This window comes from Narcine bancroftii, chromosome 4, assembly GCF_036971445.1.
Source record: "Narcine bancroftii isolate sNarBan1 chromosome 4, sNarBan1.hap1, whole genome shotgun sequence".
NCBI classification, from domain to species: Eukaryota; Metazoa; Chordata; class Chondrichthyes; order Torpediniformes; family Narcinidae; genus Narcine; species Narcine bancroftii.
This window is the reverse complement of record NC_091472.1, coordinates 250359157-250379468: the sequence shown is the minus strand read 5'-3', so window position 1 is coordinate 250379468 and position 20312 is coordinate 250359157. Positions and strand designations below refer to the sequence as shown.

At 43.0% G+C, this 20312-nt stretch overlaps 2 protein-coding genes across 4 annotated transcripts in view; one reads left to right on the top strand and one right to left on the bottom strand.

The window, feature by feature from the left end:
• Positions 1-1205: 1205 nt before the first annotated feature.
• On the bottom strand, positions 1206-11011 carry LOC138761845 (tRNA N6-adenosine threonylcarbamoyltransferase, mitochondrial-like). 2 transcript variants are annotated; one of them, XM_069934712.1, is made up of 7 exons: positions 10635-11011; positions 9018-9405; positions 6346-6550; positions 6107-6258; positions 3464-3594; positions 1680-1751; positions 1206-1501 (listed from the first exon to the last, which is right to left on the bottom strand). In XM_069934712.1, the coding sequence occupies exons 1-7, from the start codon at positions 10916-10918 to the stop codon at positions 1423-1425; spliced, it is 1311 nt and encodes a 436-aa protein (XP_069790813.1). In that variant the 5' UTR covers positions 10919-11011; the 3' UTR covers positions 1206-1422. The 2 variants fall into 2 exon arrangements, with proteins under 2 accessions (XP_069790813.1, XP_069790814.1); XM_069934713.1 differs by having other exon boundaries at positions 6107-6255.
• LOC138761844 (PMS1 protein homolog 1-like) overlaps positions 10708-20312 on the top strand; it is a 105620-nt gene continuing 96015 nt past the window's right edge. Inside the window, exons 1-2 of one of the 2 annotated variants that reach the window (XM_069934700.1) lie at positions 10708-10943; positions 13318-13486. The gene's annotated coding sequence lies outside the window, so the exon portion shown is untranslated. The remainder of the gene's footprint in view (positions 10944-13317; positions 13487-20312) is intronic. The other variant, XM_069934701.1, reaches the window with a different exon arrangement.

Genomic DNA, 20312 nt, shown 5'->3' with positions numbered 1-20312 from the left:
TGCATGGAGATATGGTGGTATACTCCATGCTGGGGTAAGATGGTACTGAATCATGGTTGAAGGATGGTGGGGAACCGATGGAGTATGTTTGAATACTCATCCCTGGAAGTGGCGATGGCGGTGATCTTGGGCCTGCAGGTGTTTGTGGCATCCAGGTGCACCGAATGGAAGGTGCAAGCGTTGACCAGCCTCTTGCCCTTCATGTCGACCAACAGTCCGTGTGCCCTCAGGAAGTCGGCTCCTAACAACATAGTACCCAGTGAGGCTAACACGAACTTCCAGCTGAATTTCTTTTTCCCGATCTGGATCTGCACCCTGCGGATACTGAAGGTCTTGATGGCGGAACCGTTGTCTGCCCGCAGGTTGGGACCACAAGATCGGATGCATGTCTCAAGGGTGGTGGGGGGCAGGACGCTCAGCTCCGCTCCTGTACAGCCATCAATGGTGGCTGGCCGGGTCGTTTCCCCTGGTAATCACACATTTGTCGGCACTTGCAATCTTGCGCTTCCCAGCCCAAGTAAGTCCTTAAATGAATCTCTGATTGAGTTTGTCATTGAGGAGTCTGATGGTGGAGGGGTAGCAGCTGTTCCTGAACCTAGTGGTGTGAGTCTTGTGGCACCTAGACCTCTTTCCTGATGGCAGCAAAGAGGACAGAGCATGTGCTGGGTGGTGAAGGTCTTTAATGATTGCTGCTGCCCACCGACGGCAGTGTTCCCTGTAGATGTACTCTGCTCGAGGAAGATCTAACGGAATAGGGAAGGTTTGTGATCCTCCGCTAGCGCCAGCATCTCGTCCATTAGGGCCAATGGTGTGAGGGCCCCAAGCCCGTCGAGATGCAGGAGCCTGGAGGCACGCTGCTGAGGGGAGAGCCCGAAAGTTCCAAGGACCAGGTTCTTGAGGGCAGGATATTTACCCTTGGCTGGTGGGTTGTGTATTAGATCATCCACCCTGGCTGCCATTTCTTTGTCCAGTGCGCTCATGATGTGGTAGAACATCGTGGCGTCTGCTGAAGTGTTCCTCAGTTGAAACTGCACCTCCACCTGCCCGAACCACGTACGCGAGCAATGGGTCCAAAAGGGGGGAGGTTTGATGGCAACAGTGTTGATGTCTGCCAGATCCATGTTCTTAAGACCAGAGAGGCATCTGGGCTCAACGGGGTCACCAATGTAGTGCTGGACACAGCCAAGAAAGACTCAGCCACCACATTGAAAGTTGTTAATGACTGTTTTTATTCAAATTCAGCACCCGCTCTTTTAAGGGCAACATGTGCTCAGTCACTTCGTGCATTGTGACAACATAATCGCTGCTCCAGGCGCGCGCTGGGCAAGATACAGGTATTTATTTAAATTAAAATTCAGGGTTATTGCAGTTCTTAAGTTGTTGATTCTGAAAATGGCCAACTACCCAGTGAAGCCCTATTCATCATCTATTCAGTTTTAGATGAGGGACTTTCAGTGCTGCTTTCCTGACTTGCTCTGATAAATTAATTCCAAGAGGGGCTCTACAAAATAAAACAAATGAGAGTAAATTAATATGAACAGTGCATTCTCAAAAATGGCCACAATATTCAAATGTACCTTTCCCTCAGTTTTGAACATCATTCTTAAATAGCATGGCAGAAAATCAAAAAAATTGCACTCACACTGATTTTGAACAGAAACTAAAAAATTGTTACTCACTTAGGCTCATATCGAATTGTTTTTGGTTTATTCAGAACACCAATTCCTGCTCTAAGTCTCTCAATGCCATTCCTAAAAAACAGAAACGTACATGTGTATATCATTTTAATGGTTGTACATCATTTGATAAAAAACAAATATTATCAAACAGGAAAGTCTGCAGACATGATTGTTCTGGAGAAACTCAGATCATGCAGGACTTATAGAAAGCAAAGGGTAACCAATGTTTAGGGCCTGAGACCTTTGTTAAGCTATGAGCAAAAAGCAGGTACGTGTCTGAATAAAAAGATGGGGTTCAAGAGAAGAGGAGGGAAGAAGTAGCACGGGGGAACCTATCCCAACAAGTAAGAGGTCATAGGTGGGAGGGCAGAAGAAAAAAAAAGCTAAGATGACAGAGGGAGGAAGTAGCTCTTTGATTGGAGGGGGTGGGGAGCTGGAGAAAAGAAGGCAGACGGATAGGGAAAGAGGCATTATCAAAATCTATATATCAGAAAATGGGCAGCTTATAAGAAGTGAATATTAAATTAAAAGTAGCAGCAGAGTATGTCTCATGAAAACAGAAAAAAAGTATAAAAAGATTATATTGATCTATTTTTCATTTACACCTTCCCATGGGACAAGGTAACTGATGTGGAATAAAACTGATCAAATGCAGGCAATGCATTAGAGAAAAGTCAGACCACCATGTTTAAACTGTAATCTTGCTCTATCACATGTTGAATTTTGTACTCAGTACTGGAGGGCACGGTACCATGAAAGAAGACACTCAAGCTAGGAAGCATCGCTAAGAGCAACTACAATAATCTTATAGAGTTTGGTTCCAATCACAATATAAAATACGGAGATCTTGAAGAAGTATTCGAGTTAGTAATAGGCTCAGGGTCTAAATTCACGTCAAAAGTTGAATATGCAATAAGATAATACAATTCAAATTAGTATTAACTTTAGAACTGAACTAGGCAACTGATCTTTCACTCATGAATGAATCATTTTTACTCAGATGGGAGGGAGGATATGGAGAAGTAGTGAAGGAGTAAATCTTGGCATCAACTGAAACAGTGAGCACACAGCAGGATCTTTCAGAATAAATGACCAAGGTGTGCCAAATGGCCTTCCTTTTCTGTACCTATCTTATGCCAAGTTGAAAATCTGACATTGTTTTCTATTACATCAACAAATTTCCTAATTAAAAATGCTGAAATTTATGTAACTGTATATGTATATATATATATTGCATAAAGAAAATACATGTTCAAGAGCTAAAGAATAATCTTACACCTTGAGATTCAATCAAATAGTGAGGGAAGGAATTAAGTGATTAATGTTAAACCATGCAACAGCTGTGCATTCAGCCTCTGGAGTGCTCTTGTTGCATTCAAAAACTACCTAATGTCTCAATTTTTCTTATGCAATTCAGTGTCCTGTTTCTACTACTTGTAGTGGACTCTGTAACATATTATATGGAGGGGTACTAGAAATTATTGCTGATCTAAAGCAGTGCTAAAAACTAGCTGAAGGAGGTGCTGAAAGTACACTGCTAAAGGGGAAATAAATTATTTACAGTGTTTTAGAATCATTACTTCGAAATTTGGACCACAATCCAATAGAAAACAAAGTCAAAGTTGTCCAGATGAATTTCAACCGCTTCTTGGAATATTGAAGATGACAATTTGTCACACATTTGTGACCAAGAATCTGGAAGATTCCAAGTATGTGCTTTTTTGACTCAAATATTCTTCAAAAGAATCAAACAATAATAACATCCTGGCTTATGCTCCTCTCACCATGCAATCATGATGCCATTGTCTGTGCAGAGCTTTGGAGGAGGACACTTCAGTGAGATCCCATTTGCGTCAGTTACAATCTGCAGAACTTTTATGATATATTCATTACTGGCCACTCCACCTGAAACCACCTGAGATGATGCAAGGAATAAACATGAATAAATATTACAGAAATAGAAACATAAAATGTTAACTGTCGGAAATTGTCAATGAATAAAAATGTAATCCTGTTTCCTTAATAACCCTTATCAGAAGGCTGCATTGGATACTCTCCCAGATCTCTTCAACATGCCCTGCAAATTAATGACTACAAAATGTGCAAGAAATCAATATGTAAATCTGTTGCATCTCTTTAAGAGACCACTTAATTTCTGTGTGCATGTCACTTGATAGATTGTGCTAACAAAAGTCTACTTATACCTTTAATTAGATCCTCTAGTCTAGCAGATGCAGCCATTAGCTTTCAGAAAGCAGAGAAAACAGGAGGCCATATCAATGCTGTGGTCCAACATGTCACTGTAGGAAGGGTTGGGGAATTAAAATGGTTGGCTACAGGAAGCTCAAGTTGAGATACACAAACAGGACATAAGTGTTTGGTGAACCGTTTTCACACCGCAGGCGAGCAGTGACTTTACGCTGTCCCAGTGAAATTTACGGGAATTCAGGACCTCCCGGGCCTTTCACACTGCAGTCCAAATTCCCGGGAATTTGCCCTCCCCAGCAATTTAGGGGGGTGGGGACTGCCCCAACCAATAATGGGTTATGCACTCACAGGAGTGAGAGTACGTTCAGCCCCATCCGTCGGTTACTCGTCCACCCACTCCCTCCCCCGCTTCCCGGCGTCGCAATGGCGGCACAGTGCGGGATGAATGGCCTATAATTCCTCACACAACTGGATCTGCTCTGGGAAATCCAGCTAGATGAGGGAATATGGTTAACATAGATGGCCATTCATCCCACATTATGCTGCCATCGTGATGTATTGAAGGGGCCCGCTGTTGTCAGAAGGTATGTATCTTTTAATTTTAATCACCTATGTGATGCAGCAAACAAGCGCTGATGTCACAAGACTTCTCCTACTTGGCTATTTGCCTTTTCACACCACAGGAGAGGGTGATCTGGGAACATTTCCCAGGAATCTTCATTCTACACTGGGGTGTGAAAAGGGCCACTGATGTAGAGGAGGGCCACACTGGGTACATTGGATGCAGTAATTAGGTTGGGTGATGAGCACGTAAGGCTATGTCTCACCTGGAAGCACTGTTGTAATCCTGATGGAGGTCAAGGTGGAGGTGTAGAGACACTTACTGTGGGAATGATCCTTGCAAAGAGAACAGGGTGGAGAGGATAAGATTACACTAAAGTTAGTGCTATCCTGCTACCTGATTCCAGGTGAGGTAGAGCTTCACGTGCACATTGCCCAACCTATATTTTTTGTACCCAGTGAGGCCTCCTCAACATCGATGAGACCATTACAGATTGAGCAACCACTTTGTCCAACAATTAAACTTGAGTTTTCTGAAGCCAAACATTTCAACTCTCCCAACCATTCCTACAAAGACATGTCTATCCTTGGCCTCATCCATTTCCAGGGTGAAGCCAATTGTAAACTTGAGGAAGACATCTTCCTCCTGCACACCCTTAAACCTAATAGCATGAACATTCTAATTTTAGGTCAACTCTCACTTCCATCTTTTTTTTTTAAACCTCCTCCTGTACTTATTTTTTTCTCTAACTTTTTTTCTCTCTGTCCCTTCCTAATGGTTTATCTCTTCCCTGTTTCTCCATCTCTCACATGCTCTGTCCTATATTTTATCATCTCGGGGCCCTCCCTCCCTCCCTCCCTCCCTCCCTCCTCCCTCCTCCCCCCCCCACTTTATGCATGAAATTTCACTTATTTTTTCTTAGTCCTGATATAGGGTTTAAACCCAATCTGCAGCCTGACCATCTCTCCCCATGACTGCTGTCAGATCTGCTGAGTTATTCCAGCAATTCTGCTCAAGATCCCAGCGTCTGAAGCTTTTGTTTTCCTCTTGTTGCTAACAGATATGCAAAAGCAGACCAGATGAGTCTGCATCTCACTGTCCCTCCTTGTTATGTAGAAGTTCTTGTGTTCATCATCATTATCCAATGGTGTCATAATAAAGAATGATAACTCAAAGGAATAGAAACTCTACATAAGAATTGGCTGATATGGGAGAAGACTTGTGTGGACCATAAACAAGTGCACAGATTACTGGGGCAAATGGCCCTTTCCTATGCAGTTTCTTCTTTGTAAATGTTAAACTACTACTGTTGGAAGTGTTCTCCTCTGCACTTTCCTTCTACTGTCACTGTTCTGTTTACGCACTTCCATTTTACCTCATGATGCCCAGCACAGGCAGCAGTGAGAACGCTGAAGGAACTGCTCACACTAACCACTCATTTGCAAAAAAATGATATTTATTTGTATAGATAAAATACTTGTCCTGCATCTGTATTGTTTGTCTGTATGTGAGCTATGTCTGGTTGTGTGTCTGCATGCTTTGCACTGAGGACTGCAGAACGCTATTTCAAAGGTTGACCTTGTACAATCAAATGACAATAAACTTGACTTGACAGACTGTGCCCAAATCGTGCATAGGTGTGGCATGAGATACTAACCAAGGCTGGGTTTGATTGAGGTAACAAGTCTTCTTTCTTACAGAAGAGAATGGCTCGATGTGTACGTCTTGCTAAGTGAACAGCAACTGTATGTTGTACAGTAGCAGCGATGTCGTTCACACATGACAGCAACTGTCCACTCTGGATACCTGCTTACAGAAATATATGCAACTTATAGAGAGTACGAAAATGAATCAGAATTGAACCACATAAAGTAAAAATATAAAAGACCAAAAAACCTTCTTCCTTTTCCTTTTTGATAATTATTTGATTGACCTGATTGCGGAGACCAGAAAAGGAAAAATCACAGTCCAGGTGGCGGCTCATGGGCTGTGTTATTTCAACATGCAATCGATTTCCCGTTCTGGCCAAATATTCAATGGCTTCACCACCACTCATTGTACAGCAAGCTGGGTGATTTTTCAGCGACAGTCTCCTTGCCACCTGCAAAGAGTGTAATGGTTTAAAATCACTATTATCAGAAAAACTGCCTTCACTTATTATGTTAAAAAGCCTTAGAATTGTTTCCAAACAGCTCTGATCTTTAGAAACATTTAAAAATGGTTGAAAGTATTTATTTATATAAACTACTCTTGAACAATTAAAAGACTAATTATCACTTAGAAACATATATTTAGTGGTAAATATTGGTTTCCAAAAACATCCAAAAACTGAGTAAACTCAATTACAAATCAACATCCAAGTTCACTCCTCCCATATTTCCTCAATATTTTTGGCTGCAGTCAAATACACATCAGTTCATCAATGAATAAACCAAGAACAACTGCATGTGAACTTCCTGCAAAAAATACTTTGATAATTTAGTCTAAGATCTCAGATTCAGCAAAACACAAAGTTGATTTTTTTTTAATTCATTTGTTTTGTGTTTTCCTTCTGACTGAAGCTTGCACGGAATCTTCTGCAGCTTTGAATCCTGTGGTAGGACATCAGTATCTCACAGATAAAAATTATATAAACTTTTTCAAATGTACATTCTTATGCATGCCAGGCGTAATGAGTAAGAGATGGTTAGATAACTGGAAGCGTGTGTTTGCATAAGAAATGAGAAATTGTTGTCGAAGCTTGCTTTACCTCAGCCTACTCCACCTCAAGCACTGCTCTGCCAATCAATAAAATCATAGCTGATCTGCCTTTGACCTCGACCACTTTCTGCCGAACCACCCTCACCCTCCATCATATCCTTGGTTCTGTTTGTCCAAGCTATTTATATTTTAAATATCTTCTTTGGCTTGGCTTCGCGGACGAAGATTTATGGAGGGGGTAAAAGTCCACGTCAGCTGCAGGCTCGTTTGTGGCTGACAAGTCCGATCCGGGACAGGCAGACACGGTTGCAGCGGCTGCAGGGGAAAATTGGTTGGTTGGGGTTGGGTGTTGGGTTTTTCCTCCTTTGCCTTTTGTCAGTGAGGTGGGCTCTGCGGTCTTCTTCAAAGGAGGTTGCTGCCCGCCAAACTGTGAGGCGCCAAGATGCACGGTTTGAGGCGATATCAGCCCACTGGCGGTGGTCAATGTGGCAGGCACCAAGAGATTTCTTTAGGCAGTCCTTGTACCTTTTCTTTGGTGCACCTCTGTCACGGTGGCCAGTGGAGAGCTCGCCATATAACACGATCTTGGGAAGGCGATGGTCCTCCATTCTGGAGACGTGACCCACCCAGCGCAGCTGGATCTTCAGCAGCGTGGACTCGATGCATAAAGGCATCATAAAGGCTAAATATCTTCATTATTGAAACACTCTTGGAGAAAAAAATTCTTCCTTGCCTCAACCCTAAATGGCCATCCCTCTAACCTGAAACAACATTCCTTCACCATTGAGACTTTGCACAGTTCATGCAGAACTTTTTTAATGCTCTGCCGTAAACAGCGAAATTTGGCTATTAAGAGATCAGTAAAATGGATCTAATTCCACTTATAACTAATTAACTATTCCCTTATTATCTATAATAAAATCTAAGACAAATGCATGAGGTGATGTGTTTGCAATGACTGAAGTTGCAATTGTTTCAGAATCGGAATTTTTTGTCATGAACAAGTCATGAAATTTGGTGTTTCATGGCAGCATCATATTATAACCATCTTATGACATTACTGTAAAAAAATAAGTGTATGAAAAGTAAAACAGTGTCTTTGGTTAATTGATTATATGACTGATGTTGTAATTGTTTGTACATCAAGCCTGACTTGGGGAAAGAGATACAGGAATACCAGAGCTAGCCTCGCCAGGCCGAGAAACAGCTTCTTCTCAGGGGCAGTGAGAATGCTGAAGAACCAAAGCATTTGCTTGCACTATCCATCCGAAACTCTTATATTAACTAAACTAAATCTATTTATTTTATGTTTAATTTGTCCTGCATATGTATTGTTTAACTGTATGTGTGCTATGTCTGGTTCTGTGTCTGCGTGTTTTGCACCGAGGACTGGAGAACGCAGCTTCGTCAGATTGTACTTGTGCAATCGGATGATAATAAAATTGAATTTCAGGTTTAATACTTTTTTTCATTGTGTTGAAAGTTTTAATAATCTCAGCTTTTTCCAGTGCAGAAACGTAACAAACATATAAGATAACAAGACTGAAAATTTTAATGATAAATTAATATGCTTTCATAAGTCCTACAATTTCATGTACAGTATATCCTTTTTTAAAATTTTAAAGTACAAATTATAATGATCTGATAATGCATTTTTAAATAAAAATTCATTATTTGAATTTTGGGATTTACAATATTAATTAATCCACTGGATAATTCAAAATATTTTCAGTATTATTACATTAAGATGAGGCTTAACATGTACACTTTGTTCCTGGTCCTTGGATTTTTAGATGTGACTTGAATAAATACTGTTAAAATTCAGCTGATTTTTCATTGCTGATTTTAAGCTTTCCCTCAGTACATACCTTGTCCAATGTGTCTCCTGGGGCTTCATCCAATGTCTGTCCAAGAAGAAGAAAGTCATCGACTCCACGGACAACAGCAAGTAAACTATGACCACCGGAGATCAACAGGACCAGAAAGGGAAATTCTACCGCCTGCAGCATTCTAATGGTCAGTGCATGGGCTTCCATATGGTGAATAGGAATAAAAGGTTTCTCGTATTGTTCTATTAGTTTTAAGCTGTACTCTAGGCCAACACGTAGGCTTAGAGCAAGACCTGGTTTTATTGTAGTTGCTATTGCCGTGAGTTCATTAAGGGAGACTCCACTGTTATCCATAGCTTCCTTCACTACTCTGTCCAAGTGCTCTCTGTGTAGCCTCTGAGCTACAGGTGGAATAATTCCACCTGTCCTGAAACAAAACAAATATATATTTGTTTGATATATATATATATTTCTGACTTATAAGTTAATAAAATACTCAAATACTTATTCTTCCTTTTTTCAGTTAAAACACAAAGGTAAAGACATTTGTTGGAATCTTTGATTTTTCACGCCATGTGGATGTCACTGGCACTTTAACTATTACAAGCAAATCCCCATGTTATGAATGCCCAGTTTCTGGACACTTCTACATAAAAGTTTTCCTCACATTATTAAATTTAAAAGTCCATGAATGGAGAAGTAGTTTCCTCTCTTGCTCCATTTTCAGTCATTGTTCTTTCTTAACGGGCTTTTAACACTTCTGATGCTATTTACTACAATAAATAAATGAAGGTATGGGTGATTTTTTTGAAAATTTTCTGACTTTTGGATAAATCCGACTTAATGACATCTGTAAAAAGTGAAATCCATTTGTTAATCTGGGATGGTCTGTATTGATAAAAGAGAAAAGTGGCATGTGTGCGTTTCAATTCAAATGTCACGTGACTGAAGATGCGGGAGCAAAATAAAACACTGGAGGAAGGCCAATGTTTCAGGTTTGTAACCCTGCTTTATGCGATTGACTTTCCTGTCGTAGTTTCCAAAATCTGCTTTGCAAAACACCTTCTGCTTATGAAATATTCAGAAGGAAATTCGTGATCCAAAATGTATCTATCAGTTGAAGGATGTGAATTTTTTTTCCTTCTGATAATGAGAAATTCTTTTCAGATTTGCATACATTGGTCTAAAATTTCCACGTTTTCTCAAGGTGAATCACATACAAACCTATTTTATTTTGTAATAAATCGTCTAAGTTAACCAAGTTAACTTAGAAGTTAACTTAGAAATTAACCCAATAATGTTAATTTTCACATTATGTTGAGCATAACATATATAACAGGGGATTATCAAAAGGCAATAAGCCAAGTGAAATGGTTACTTATTCCTGGAATTATTTTACAGAATTGTGTTTTATTGTTTCAAAACAATTTAACATTGGCTTACAAGTATCAAGGGAAATACAGTACAGCAACTGGCAAAAAAAAAACCCTTAGTTTTTAAGTTGACCATCTCTCAACATGCTGAATGTTTCCAGCATTCTCTGTTGTGCTTGAATTTCTATGCAAGTAAACGAGAAGCAAGATTGTCAGAATTAAAACAATTTACTTTGCAAATGTCAGCCCCGGAATCATAACTGGTGCAAGTATTTTCACCTACTTCAGATGAGTTTCTTTCTGAGAATGCAAGGCTTCTCCTAAGACGCGCCCTCTCTCGGCCACCACCGCCGCGGCAGTGTCATCGCAGCTGGTTTCTATGCCCAGAACCACGCTGGGCTCGCGCCACGGGTGGCCGTGGAGCCCACGGGCAGCCACCGAACTCAGAGCGCGAACGCGGAGACAACGCATCGTCATGGCAACGCAGACCGGGTCAAGGTTCGATTTCCGAACCCAGCGAGCGAGTGCACGCCTTTCCTGGGCCGCTTCGCAGCGAGACGATCGCATCTCGTCTGGCCGGACCTCCACAAGGGTAGGACTCGTCTGTGTTCCCGTTTGCCTGTTCCCCGCTGCAGAGGCCGTCGAAACGTTCCGCCTTCGTTAAATTATTCCTCCTAATTTCGTCGCCAGATTCGTAAATATATTCACGTTCCTCTTTTAGCCTCGATTTCTCCATTAAAATGAAATGGAGAGAGTCGAGGGAATGTAGCTCGTACACATTAATGAAAGAAATGCTGGAGGAACTCAGCAGGCCTCGTAAATATGTAAAAGGGACATTTCAAGGCCGAGCGCCTCCAGCATTTCTGTGTTTTGACTACAATCACAACGTCTGCAGACTTTCGTGTTTCGCTACATCATGGAGAGGAAATGGATGAAAAGGCCACAGTTCCGCATGGCAGCCCAGCTCTCCCACCTCGTTCTGTTGGTTATTCTCCCTCGGCACACGGTCCAATGTGAGGATCCCTCTACCTCCATAGATGCTAGCTCTTCCAGTCGGGTTGTTTATCTATTTATGTTTTTCTTTGAACTAGCTCACCAAGACTCCACCACTTCACTATCAGGACCAAGCCTCCATCGTGAACTCCCACTCTAGCTCTTCTCAGCCTCCCTTTACTTTCTCAACCCTTCCCTTTCTCCTTTACACCCTCCGCCCCATCCTCCTCCCCCTTTCCTGACATCTTCCACCAACCTCCCCCCCCCCCGACAACCTCCACCCCATTGCCCCCAATCCAAGCCCTGTCTGGTCTTTACCATCTCTTCCGATCTTCCCCTCTCAGAGTCGGAACATTCTGTCCTTAGAAGAGGCCTCACCTTCATCCCTCTTTGCCCACACCTCAACGAGTCCCATGCATGCCATATGCCAACACTTCTTCCTTCGGCTCTGACTCCATGCCTATTACAACCCACTACAGACCCTATCTCCCACCTTAAACCTTCCTCCTGGAAACCTCATTCTGGCCTTCTGCCTGCTCTGGATCTTTATATTTCCAATTGCCACCAAGACATCAACCCTGTCAGAATCGGAATTTATTATTATGAACACATGTCACAAAATGTGTTATTTTGTGGCAACACTACAGGAGTAAAAATTGCTATAACTTGCATTTTTAAAAATACATAAATTAGTGCATAATAAAAGAAAAAGTAAGGTTGTGTCAGAAATATGATGGTAGAGAAGCTATTTTTCTATAATCGAGCATTCATCTTCAGGCCTTCCTGATGGTAACAGTGAGAAGAGAGCATGGCCTGGCTGGTGAGGGTCCTTGATGATAGAGGCTGCTTTCTTGAAGCATGCCTCTTCTAGATGTCCTTAATGGAGTGCAGACTCATGCCTATGATGGTGGTGGCTGAGTTCACAATTCAATGTAGTCTTTTCCTGTCCTGAGCATTGCTATCTCCATACCAGACAGTGATGCAACCAGTCAGAATGCTCTCTACAATACATCTGAACAAATTTGCAAGAGTCTTTAGTGGCATACCAAATCTCCTCAAACTCCAAATGAAATAGAGCCATCGGTGAGCCTTCTTCATGACTGTATTGACATGAAAGCCCCAGGATAGATCTTCAGAAATGTTGGCACCCAGGAAGTTAAAGTCCTTTACCCTTTCCACTGGGGTCCCCTTGATGAGGACTGGTTTGTATTCTGATTTCCCCCTTGTTGGAATCTAGGGGTTAAAACAGTATGAAATAAATGATTAATTAATAAGTGTATATTTACTGCATGGTTCAGGGAAAAAGGAATGTGATTAAGTGGCAATCACAGCATGGAGCAAAGTTGGCTGAGCAAAATTGTCTGCTCCAAAATACAGGGAGAGGAAATGCATAAAACGATTTAGGAGGAATGCTCAAACTAAAGGAGGTGGTGAGTAGCACAGGAGACACAGGCCAGATCAGAACAAAGAATGGCCTGCAAGAAACAAAGGGAATGGAAAACCAGTCTAGGAGGAAGATTAAGGCAGGGGGAGGTGTTAAAGAGAACAGCAGAAATTGGCCGGACAAGAACAGAATGGTGATTAGAAATATCTGGGGATGAATTAATTTCTGATCAACACAACAGGATAGTCTGGCCTGGAGGATTAAGATGGGAGTGCTACACCCCAGATATCTGCAAAACAGGAGATGACTTGTGATAACCCTTATGCAAAAAGATCTAGCAAAGGAAGACAACTTTTGTTCTGTATGATAATGAAATCTAGCAAAGGAAGCCAACTTTTGTTCTGCATGATAAGGTTGATCTATATAAACTGAGCCAACTGGACAATAGGGGTCAGTCTTGGGGAATAGCTCACTGTGCAGGTGACCTATGAACTAATGACTGACCCAGAGCTCTGTTAAGTTTTATTCTTGTGCTGTGTAATAAATTGACTGTTGAACCGAATACCTTCTCCTATCACTTCATTCAAAGAACACGCTGGACTCAGACTACACATAGACTAAATTAAGAGTAAGGTAAAGCCAGAGTCCGACAATTTGGTGACCCCGACGTGATGAAGATGGAGAAGTGACGGAAAAAAAAGATACGAAACACCGGTCGATTGTGGTGATAACAACAAGTGACCATCCTACAAAGGGAGGTAAGCAGACGCCTGTTTTAACGAAGTTCTGCTATTGGCAAAGATAAATTGTGTGTTGTCACTACTCTGCAAAAGTCCTCGTTAAAGCCAAAGAATAAAACAAAAGGGGGTTGGGAGTCCCCCTAGTAGAAGGGGGTTGGAGTCCCCTGTAGTAGAAGGGGGTTGGAGTCCTCCTAGTAGAACAGGGTTGGAGTCCCCTGTAGTAAAAGGGGGTTGGAGTCCTCCTAGTAGAATGGGGTTGGAGTCCCCTGTAGTAAAAAGGGGGTTGGAGTCCTCCTAGTAGAAAGGGGGTTGGAGTCCTCCTAGTAGAACGGGGTTGGAGTCCCCTCGTAGAGATCTCGAGAGATAGGTTTAGACACTTGGCCAATTAGAATAAGGTGTATGGTGATGGTTATTTGCTTCTATAGTGTGTAATAAGTATTTGATTAAGGATCGTGTACCATAGTAGTGTATAAGTATCTGTATAAGGTGCATTGTGATAGTTATTTGTTTCTGTAGTGTGTAATAAGTATTTGATTAAGGATCGTGTACCATAGTAGTGTATAATCAGTATCTGTATAAGGTGCATTGTTTTATAGTTATTTGTTTCTATAGTGTGTAATAAGTATTTGATTAAGGATCGTATACCATAGTAGTGTATAATCAGTATCTGTATAAGGTGCATTGTTTTATAGTTATTTGTTTCTATAGTGTATAAGTATCTGTTTAGGAATCGTCTAGTGTATCATAATAGTTTATAATAAGTATTTGTTTAAGGATCGTGTGTAGTGTGCTGCTGGTGTTCATAATAACGTGGGAAGGGACGAAGTATATTGCAGGGTGTCAAAATCCTACCAGGGGAGAGACCCAGTGAAGTACAAAGTCTAAAGGGTTAAAAATCAGAACAGAGATGGAAGGAGTAAATAGGGATGTAGGGCAAGAGCTCGGGGAAGACAGAGGAGTTCCCCCATCTGTAAACCAACAGTGGGAAAAAACAAGGAATCAATTACTGGGAGGATTACCGAAGGGAGAGGAGGTACAGGCTATGGCACGGTACGAACAGATATGGAGAGAGCTGCAGAGTCAGGGGAAGGTACCACGAGGGTTTGAAAAAATCCGGCTGGTACTGTACTTAGGAGAAGCAGAGAGGGAAGCAGCCAAGGAGGTACAGGAACATGAGGCAAAGGGACAAGGATCTATATGGAATAGAAGAAGGCTTAAACAACAGAGAGAAGTGAAGGAACAGAGAAGGGCAGATTTACACATTATGACATTGGCTTGCATGGCTGTGGAAGCGAACCTTCAACATGATATTAAAAAGGGATCCCATAACACTAAGGAGAATACGGGGGAGGTGAAGCCGTCAGCCCCGTTATATCCAGAGTTACCGGAGACATTGCCACCACCTTATTCTATTCCCCAAATGCCAGCGATGCAGATAAGTGAGGGAATAGTGAATGTCACTGAGTTAACAGGTCCAGAACTACATGAGGCGAAGGAGAGACTGAAGAGAGTTACGCAGGAGAGAGTGGAGGAAACAAAAGAGTGGGTGCACGAAGTACAGAACGATAGATGTGCAGTAAGGAAAAATAGTAGGGGCTTGGGATATACAAATGAGAGAGAGCAAGAACAGACACTTGAGAAAGCCTTCTCGGTAGGAATGTCAGAGGATCACACCACCCCCACTCCTCACAATAGACAAAAGGAGTCAGAGGATGAGGAGATCTTGACCTTTTGGAGTCAGTGTAAGGAGAGTTGGACGGATAAAGCAGGAGTACACCCAGCCACAGATCCCTTGCAGACTACACTCTTTAGGGCTGCAGTAACGAGCGGACTGCCAGCTGTAGTTAGGGAAGCATTAGAGAACAACCCTGATATTCCTGGCTGCTCGAGTGAGCAATGGGAAAAACATTTGACCCATCACATGAAACGTTACAGGGCTAAGCAAAAGGAGGACAAACAAACTACGGAGTCGGCACAAGTGCAACTCCTTAAGCTTCAATTGGAAGAGGCTAGGAAAAAGGCAAACGAGGCAAAAAAGATTTCCTCAAAGGGTGCGAACCAGATGATTCAGCAGCCACCGCAGCCATCACCTATGTCCCACCTATGTGGCCAGAATGGGAGGTCCAATGGGGGGATTCCGAGTAAGAGGGAGAGGTCGGGGTGCTCCACGAATGCAACCAGCCGTATGTTTTGTATGCGGTCAGCCAGGACACTGGAAGAGAGACTGCCCCCTAGCTTGGGATCCTCGGGACACTGGGAGAAGGGGATATGGACCACCACAAAATGAGCATTGGGTCCAGCCCCAGAGATCGTCAGTGCCACCCCCAGTACATCAGGCACCCTATGCGGCTCTAGCTCCGAAGAGACAATTCCCTTTGCTGACAGAGGAGGAGCAATATTGCCCACAGTGACGGAGCCCGAGCACCCACGAGCAGGCTAGGTTGGCAGACCCTTTCCTGCAGATTAAAGTAATGGACATGGAAGTATCCTTTTTAGTGGATACGGGAGCCAGATTTTCAACACTTACTGGCGCTGAGTTTCAAGATAAAACATCATCCTCTAGCGTCCAGCTGATAGGGTTCTCGGGTACACCAGAAAATCTGCCGTTTTCTACACCACTAGTCACTTCTGTGGCGGGACAGACTTTTACACATCAATACATTTTGTCAGCCAGGTGCCCTACCAATCTCTTGGGCAGAGACCTGTTGGTCAAGTGCGGAGCATCGATCCTTTGTGGACCCAGCGGAATAGAGGTCACCTTTCCAAATGGATATTCTATGAACTGTTCAGTAACTACACTTCATTCCGGTTCTAAGATGTTGTTGGCGGCAGCTGGAGGATCCACGTCTGAGGGACAATGGGCTGACATTTACTGGGGGCTGTTGGAAACAGAGGACCCACAGAAGGGAGGGCTGCTAAAGCTTTATAATCAATGGAAGCCGTGGATCCAGACGTTACACCCGTATACCCCTCCCTCGGACCCTCCCCATATGACCCTCTTTTACGATAGGGATGGGGATGAAATGTATCAGCATGCCTTTTATGAAGAGGTAGAGGGCATGCTATGGGAAATTAATTCGGACTACATAGTGGTAGGAAAGGAGGGAGTGGCCGCTACGGTGGCACTGACATCTGAACAGCTGGAATGGTATGAGATGGCAGGTGAGGCCATTCCTCATGTCACCCTTGCAATTGGCACTACTCACCAGGCAAAAGAATTGGGACCGATGTGTCGGAACTTGAGGTCCCTTAGTGACTGGTCTGACACCCAAATACCGACAGTGCAGTTCTCCTCATCTGGTCATGCATACAGAATTTTGTCTCCGACATATGATCAAGTCCTCCTTGAGCATAGACAGATTGAACGCTTTCATGGTAGAGAGAAGATGGATCACCCCGACTCAGCCCCTATGCTAGATTCTCTCCCTGAGAACCTGTGGTCAGTGGGATCAGCAGATGTGGGTTTTTGTCAGCAGATTGATCCCATAACCTTCGAACTGTCAGATTACACCCCTATTTGGCAGATGCAGTATCCCAACAAACCTGAAGCTGAGGAAGGTTTGGCAGAGACCATTGATGGCCTTATGTATTCAGGGGTGTTGGAACATTCGCGTTCTAGTTGGAATACACCCATCTTACCTGTTCCTAAACAAGACACGGGCAAATATCGGATGTCCCATGACTTAAGGCGCATCAATGGTATTGTGAGAACACCCACAGTTCCAGTACCAAACCCATATACTGCCATGACTGCTTTAACCCCCAACCACAAGTGGTTCTCTTGCATAGATTTAGCGAATGCTTTCTTTTGCTTGCCGCTGGCAGAACCATTAAGAGATGTGTTTTCGTTCACGTATAGAGGTAGAAAGTTGCGGTATACTAGGCTTCCGCAGGGCTTTATCTTATCTCCAGGGATTTTCAATCAGGTGTTGAAAGAACAGCTGGGGGGGCTAGCACTGCCAGGTGGGGTAGTTCTGATCCAGTATGTAGATGACATCCTATTAGCAGCACCTGATCATATCTCCTGTTTGGAGGCCACCTGTCTCCTGCTAGTGCAGCTGTTCAAGGCAGGCTTTAAAGTCTCTCGCTCAAAGCTGCAATGCTGCAGACAGGTGGTCACCTTTTTAGGTAGAATGGTCTCAGCGAAAGGCACAGGGATTTCCCCTGCACATCGAACAGCGATACTACATCATCCAAAACCAAAGACAGTTAAGGAAATGCTTTCGTTTTTGGGTTTGTCAGGTTATAGTAGGCAGTTTATCCCATCGTATGGTGAGTTGACACATCCACTGCGAACTTTGGTGAATGAGCAGGGGATGAGGAATCTGGGAGCTACACTTGATTGGACTGCACAGGCTGAGATGAGTTTTATTCTATTGAAGCAAGCTCTTACAACAGCTACAGATTTGGCAATTCCAAATTATAAACTGCCTTTCTTTTTGGATGTTTCTGAAAAAGCACACACAATCGATGGTGTTCTTTTTCAGAAAAAAGGGGGTGGAAGATGTGTGCTCATGTATGTGAGTATCACACTAGACCCAACGGAAGACAGACACCCACCATGTACGAGACATGCAGCAGGAGTAGCAAAGATTTTACAAAAGGTGGCACACATAGTAATGGGACATGGCCTGACGGTATTAACAACACATAGCATTGTAGCATTTGTGAGCTCGACAGCATGTACAATGACTTCACTAAGGCAGACGAGACTAGAAAAGATCCTGAATACTCCAAATGTTACATTTACCCATGAAGGCATTAACATGGCAGACAATATGGGAGAGGGAGAACCACACTGTTGTGAGAAGAGGGTAGTAAAGGATATTAAAATAAGACCTGACTTACAGGCTACACCCTTAAGAGAACCAGATGAAACCTTATTTACAGATGGGTGTTGTTACAGACACCCCACAGATGGATTGAAAGCTGCCTATGCGGTGGTACGAAAAACTACAGGAGGATTTGAAGAAATCATTACAGGGACAGTGAGAGGAAAGGAGTCAGCACAACTTGCAGAACTACAGGGAATGATAGCAGCATTAGAATGGGCAGAAGGGAATGAGGTCAATATATATACAGACTCGGCATATGTGGTAGGGACAATACAGGTTGAACTTAGTCAATGGATTAGAAGTGGGTTTTTAACAGCAGCAATGACCCCAATTAAACACGAGAAGGACGTTAGGAAACTGGCTGAGGCCCTCCTGAAACCAAGGGCATTAGCAGTTCTTAAATGTAAAGGACATGATAGAACAGATACGATGGTGGCTCGGGGAAATCAGGAAGCGGACATGGCCGCTAAAAGGGCAGCAGGATACGGCCCTCAGTTTATTATGATACAGGCAGACAGAACAGTACATGACTTATTACCACCGTGTAGGGTAGAAGTAATAATACAGGAACAAGCAAAGGCATCACCTCAGGAAAGGATGGTATGGGAGAAAAGGGGGGCAACCAAGGATCAAGGACTATGGAGATCGATAGACGGGAGGCCAGTTTTACCATCTGGACTCATGAAACCCCTCCTCGAGGAGGCGCATGGGCTAACACACTGTGGAAAGAAGCAGATGATAAGGTACTTGATACATTGGTGGCACCCCTTCCTGCCGGCGATGGTGGAGAACCATATTAGAGAGTGTGAGGTATGTATAACTTTCAATGTAAAGGCGACTGTAAAGCCACATGAAGGACAGTTCCCATTACCTAAGTTACCAGGGCAGGAAATCGTACTTGATTATACGGACATGATTGAGAGGGTAAGTGGCTATCGATACCTCTTAGTAGCAGTAGATGTGTTCACAGGGTGGCCGGAGGCAATCCCTGCCAAAAGAGAAGATGCAAGGATGGTATGTAAATTCCTGATCAACCAGTACATTCCGAGACACGGATTTCCTAGGAAAATTAGGTCTGATAATGGAAGTCATTTTAAAAATAACGATCTACAGGAGGTAGAAGCAATGTTGGGATTGAAACATGCCTTTGGAACGGTGTACCATCCGCAATCCCAAGGGAAAGTGGAGAGGATGAACCAAACAATAAAAGGTAAGATCGGGAAAGTACAAGCACGGACCAAACTAAATTGGGTGGATGCGTTGCCCCTGGCATTAATGTCAATAAGGAGTTTGGTAAGTTCTGTGACAGGATTTACTCCATATGAACTACAAACAGGGCACCAGTTTCCAGGACCGGGAGCCGAAATTCAGACTACGAAGAATGAGGTAAGCTCAATGGGATGCAAGTCGGACTCTGGCTTTACCTTACTCTTAATTTAGTCTATGTGTAGTCTGAGTCCAGCGTGTTCTTTGAATGAAGTGATAGGAGAAGGTATTCGGTTCAACAGTCAATTTATTACACAGCACAAGAATAAAACTTAACAGAGCTCTGGGTCAGTCATTAGTTCATAGGTCACCTGCACAGTGAGCTATTCCCCAAGACTGACCCCTATTGTCCAGTTGGCTCAGTTTATATAGATCAACCTTATCATGCAGAACAAAAGTTGGCTTCCTTTGCTAGATTTCATTATCATACAGAACAAAAGTTGTCTTCCTTTGCTAGATCTTTTTGCATAAGGGTTATCACAAGTCACCTCCTGTTTTGCAGATATCTGGGGTGTAGCACTCCCATCTTAATCCTCCAGGCCAGACTATCCTGTTGTGTTGATCAGAAATTAATTCATCCCCAGATATTTCTAATCACCATTCTGTTCTTGTCCGGCCAATTTCTGCTGTTCTCTTTAACACCTCCCCCTGCCTTAATCTTCCTCCTAGACTGGTTTTCCATTCCCTTTGTTTCTTGCAGGCCATTCTTTGTTCTGATCTGGCCTGTGTCTCCTGTGCTACTC

Excerpts from the sequence above, each read along its gene's own strand:
- LOC138761845 (XM_069934712.1), bottom strand. The coding sequence starts at position 10,918 with ATGCGATCGTCTCGCTGCGAAGCGGCCCAGGAAAGGCGTGCACTCGCT. Across the intron at positions 3,595-6,106 it reads CTCAATCAAACCCAGCCTTG|GTGGTTTCAGGTGGAGTGGC; the intron begins GTTAGTATCTCA and ends GCATCATCTCAG. Across the intron at positions 1,502-1,679 it reads ACAATTCGATATGAGCCTAA|AGCCCCTCTTGGAATTAATT; the intron begins GTGAGTAACAAT and ends TTTATTTTGTAG.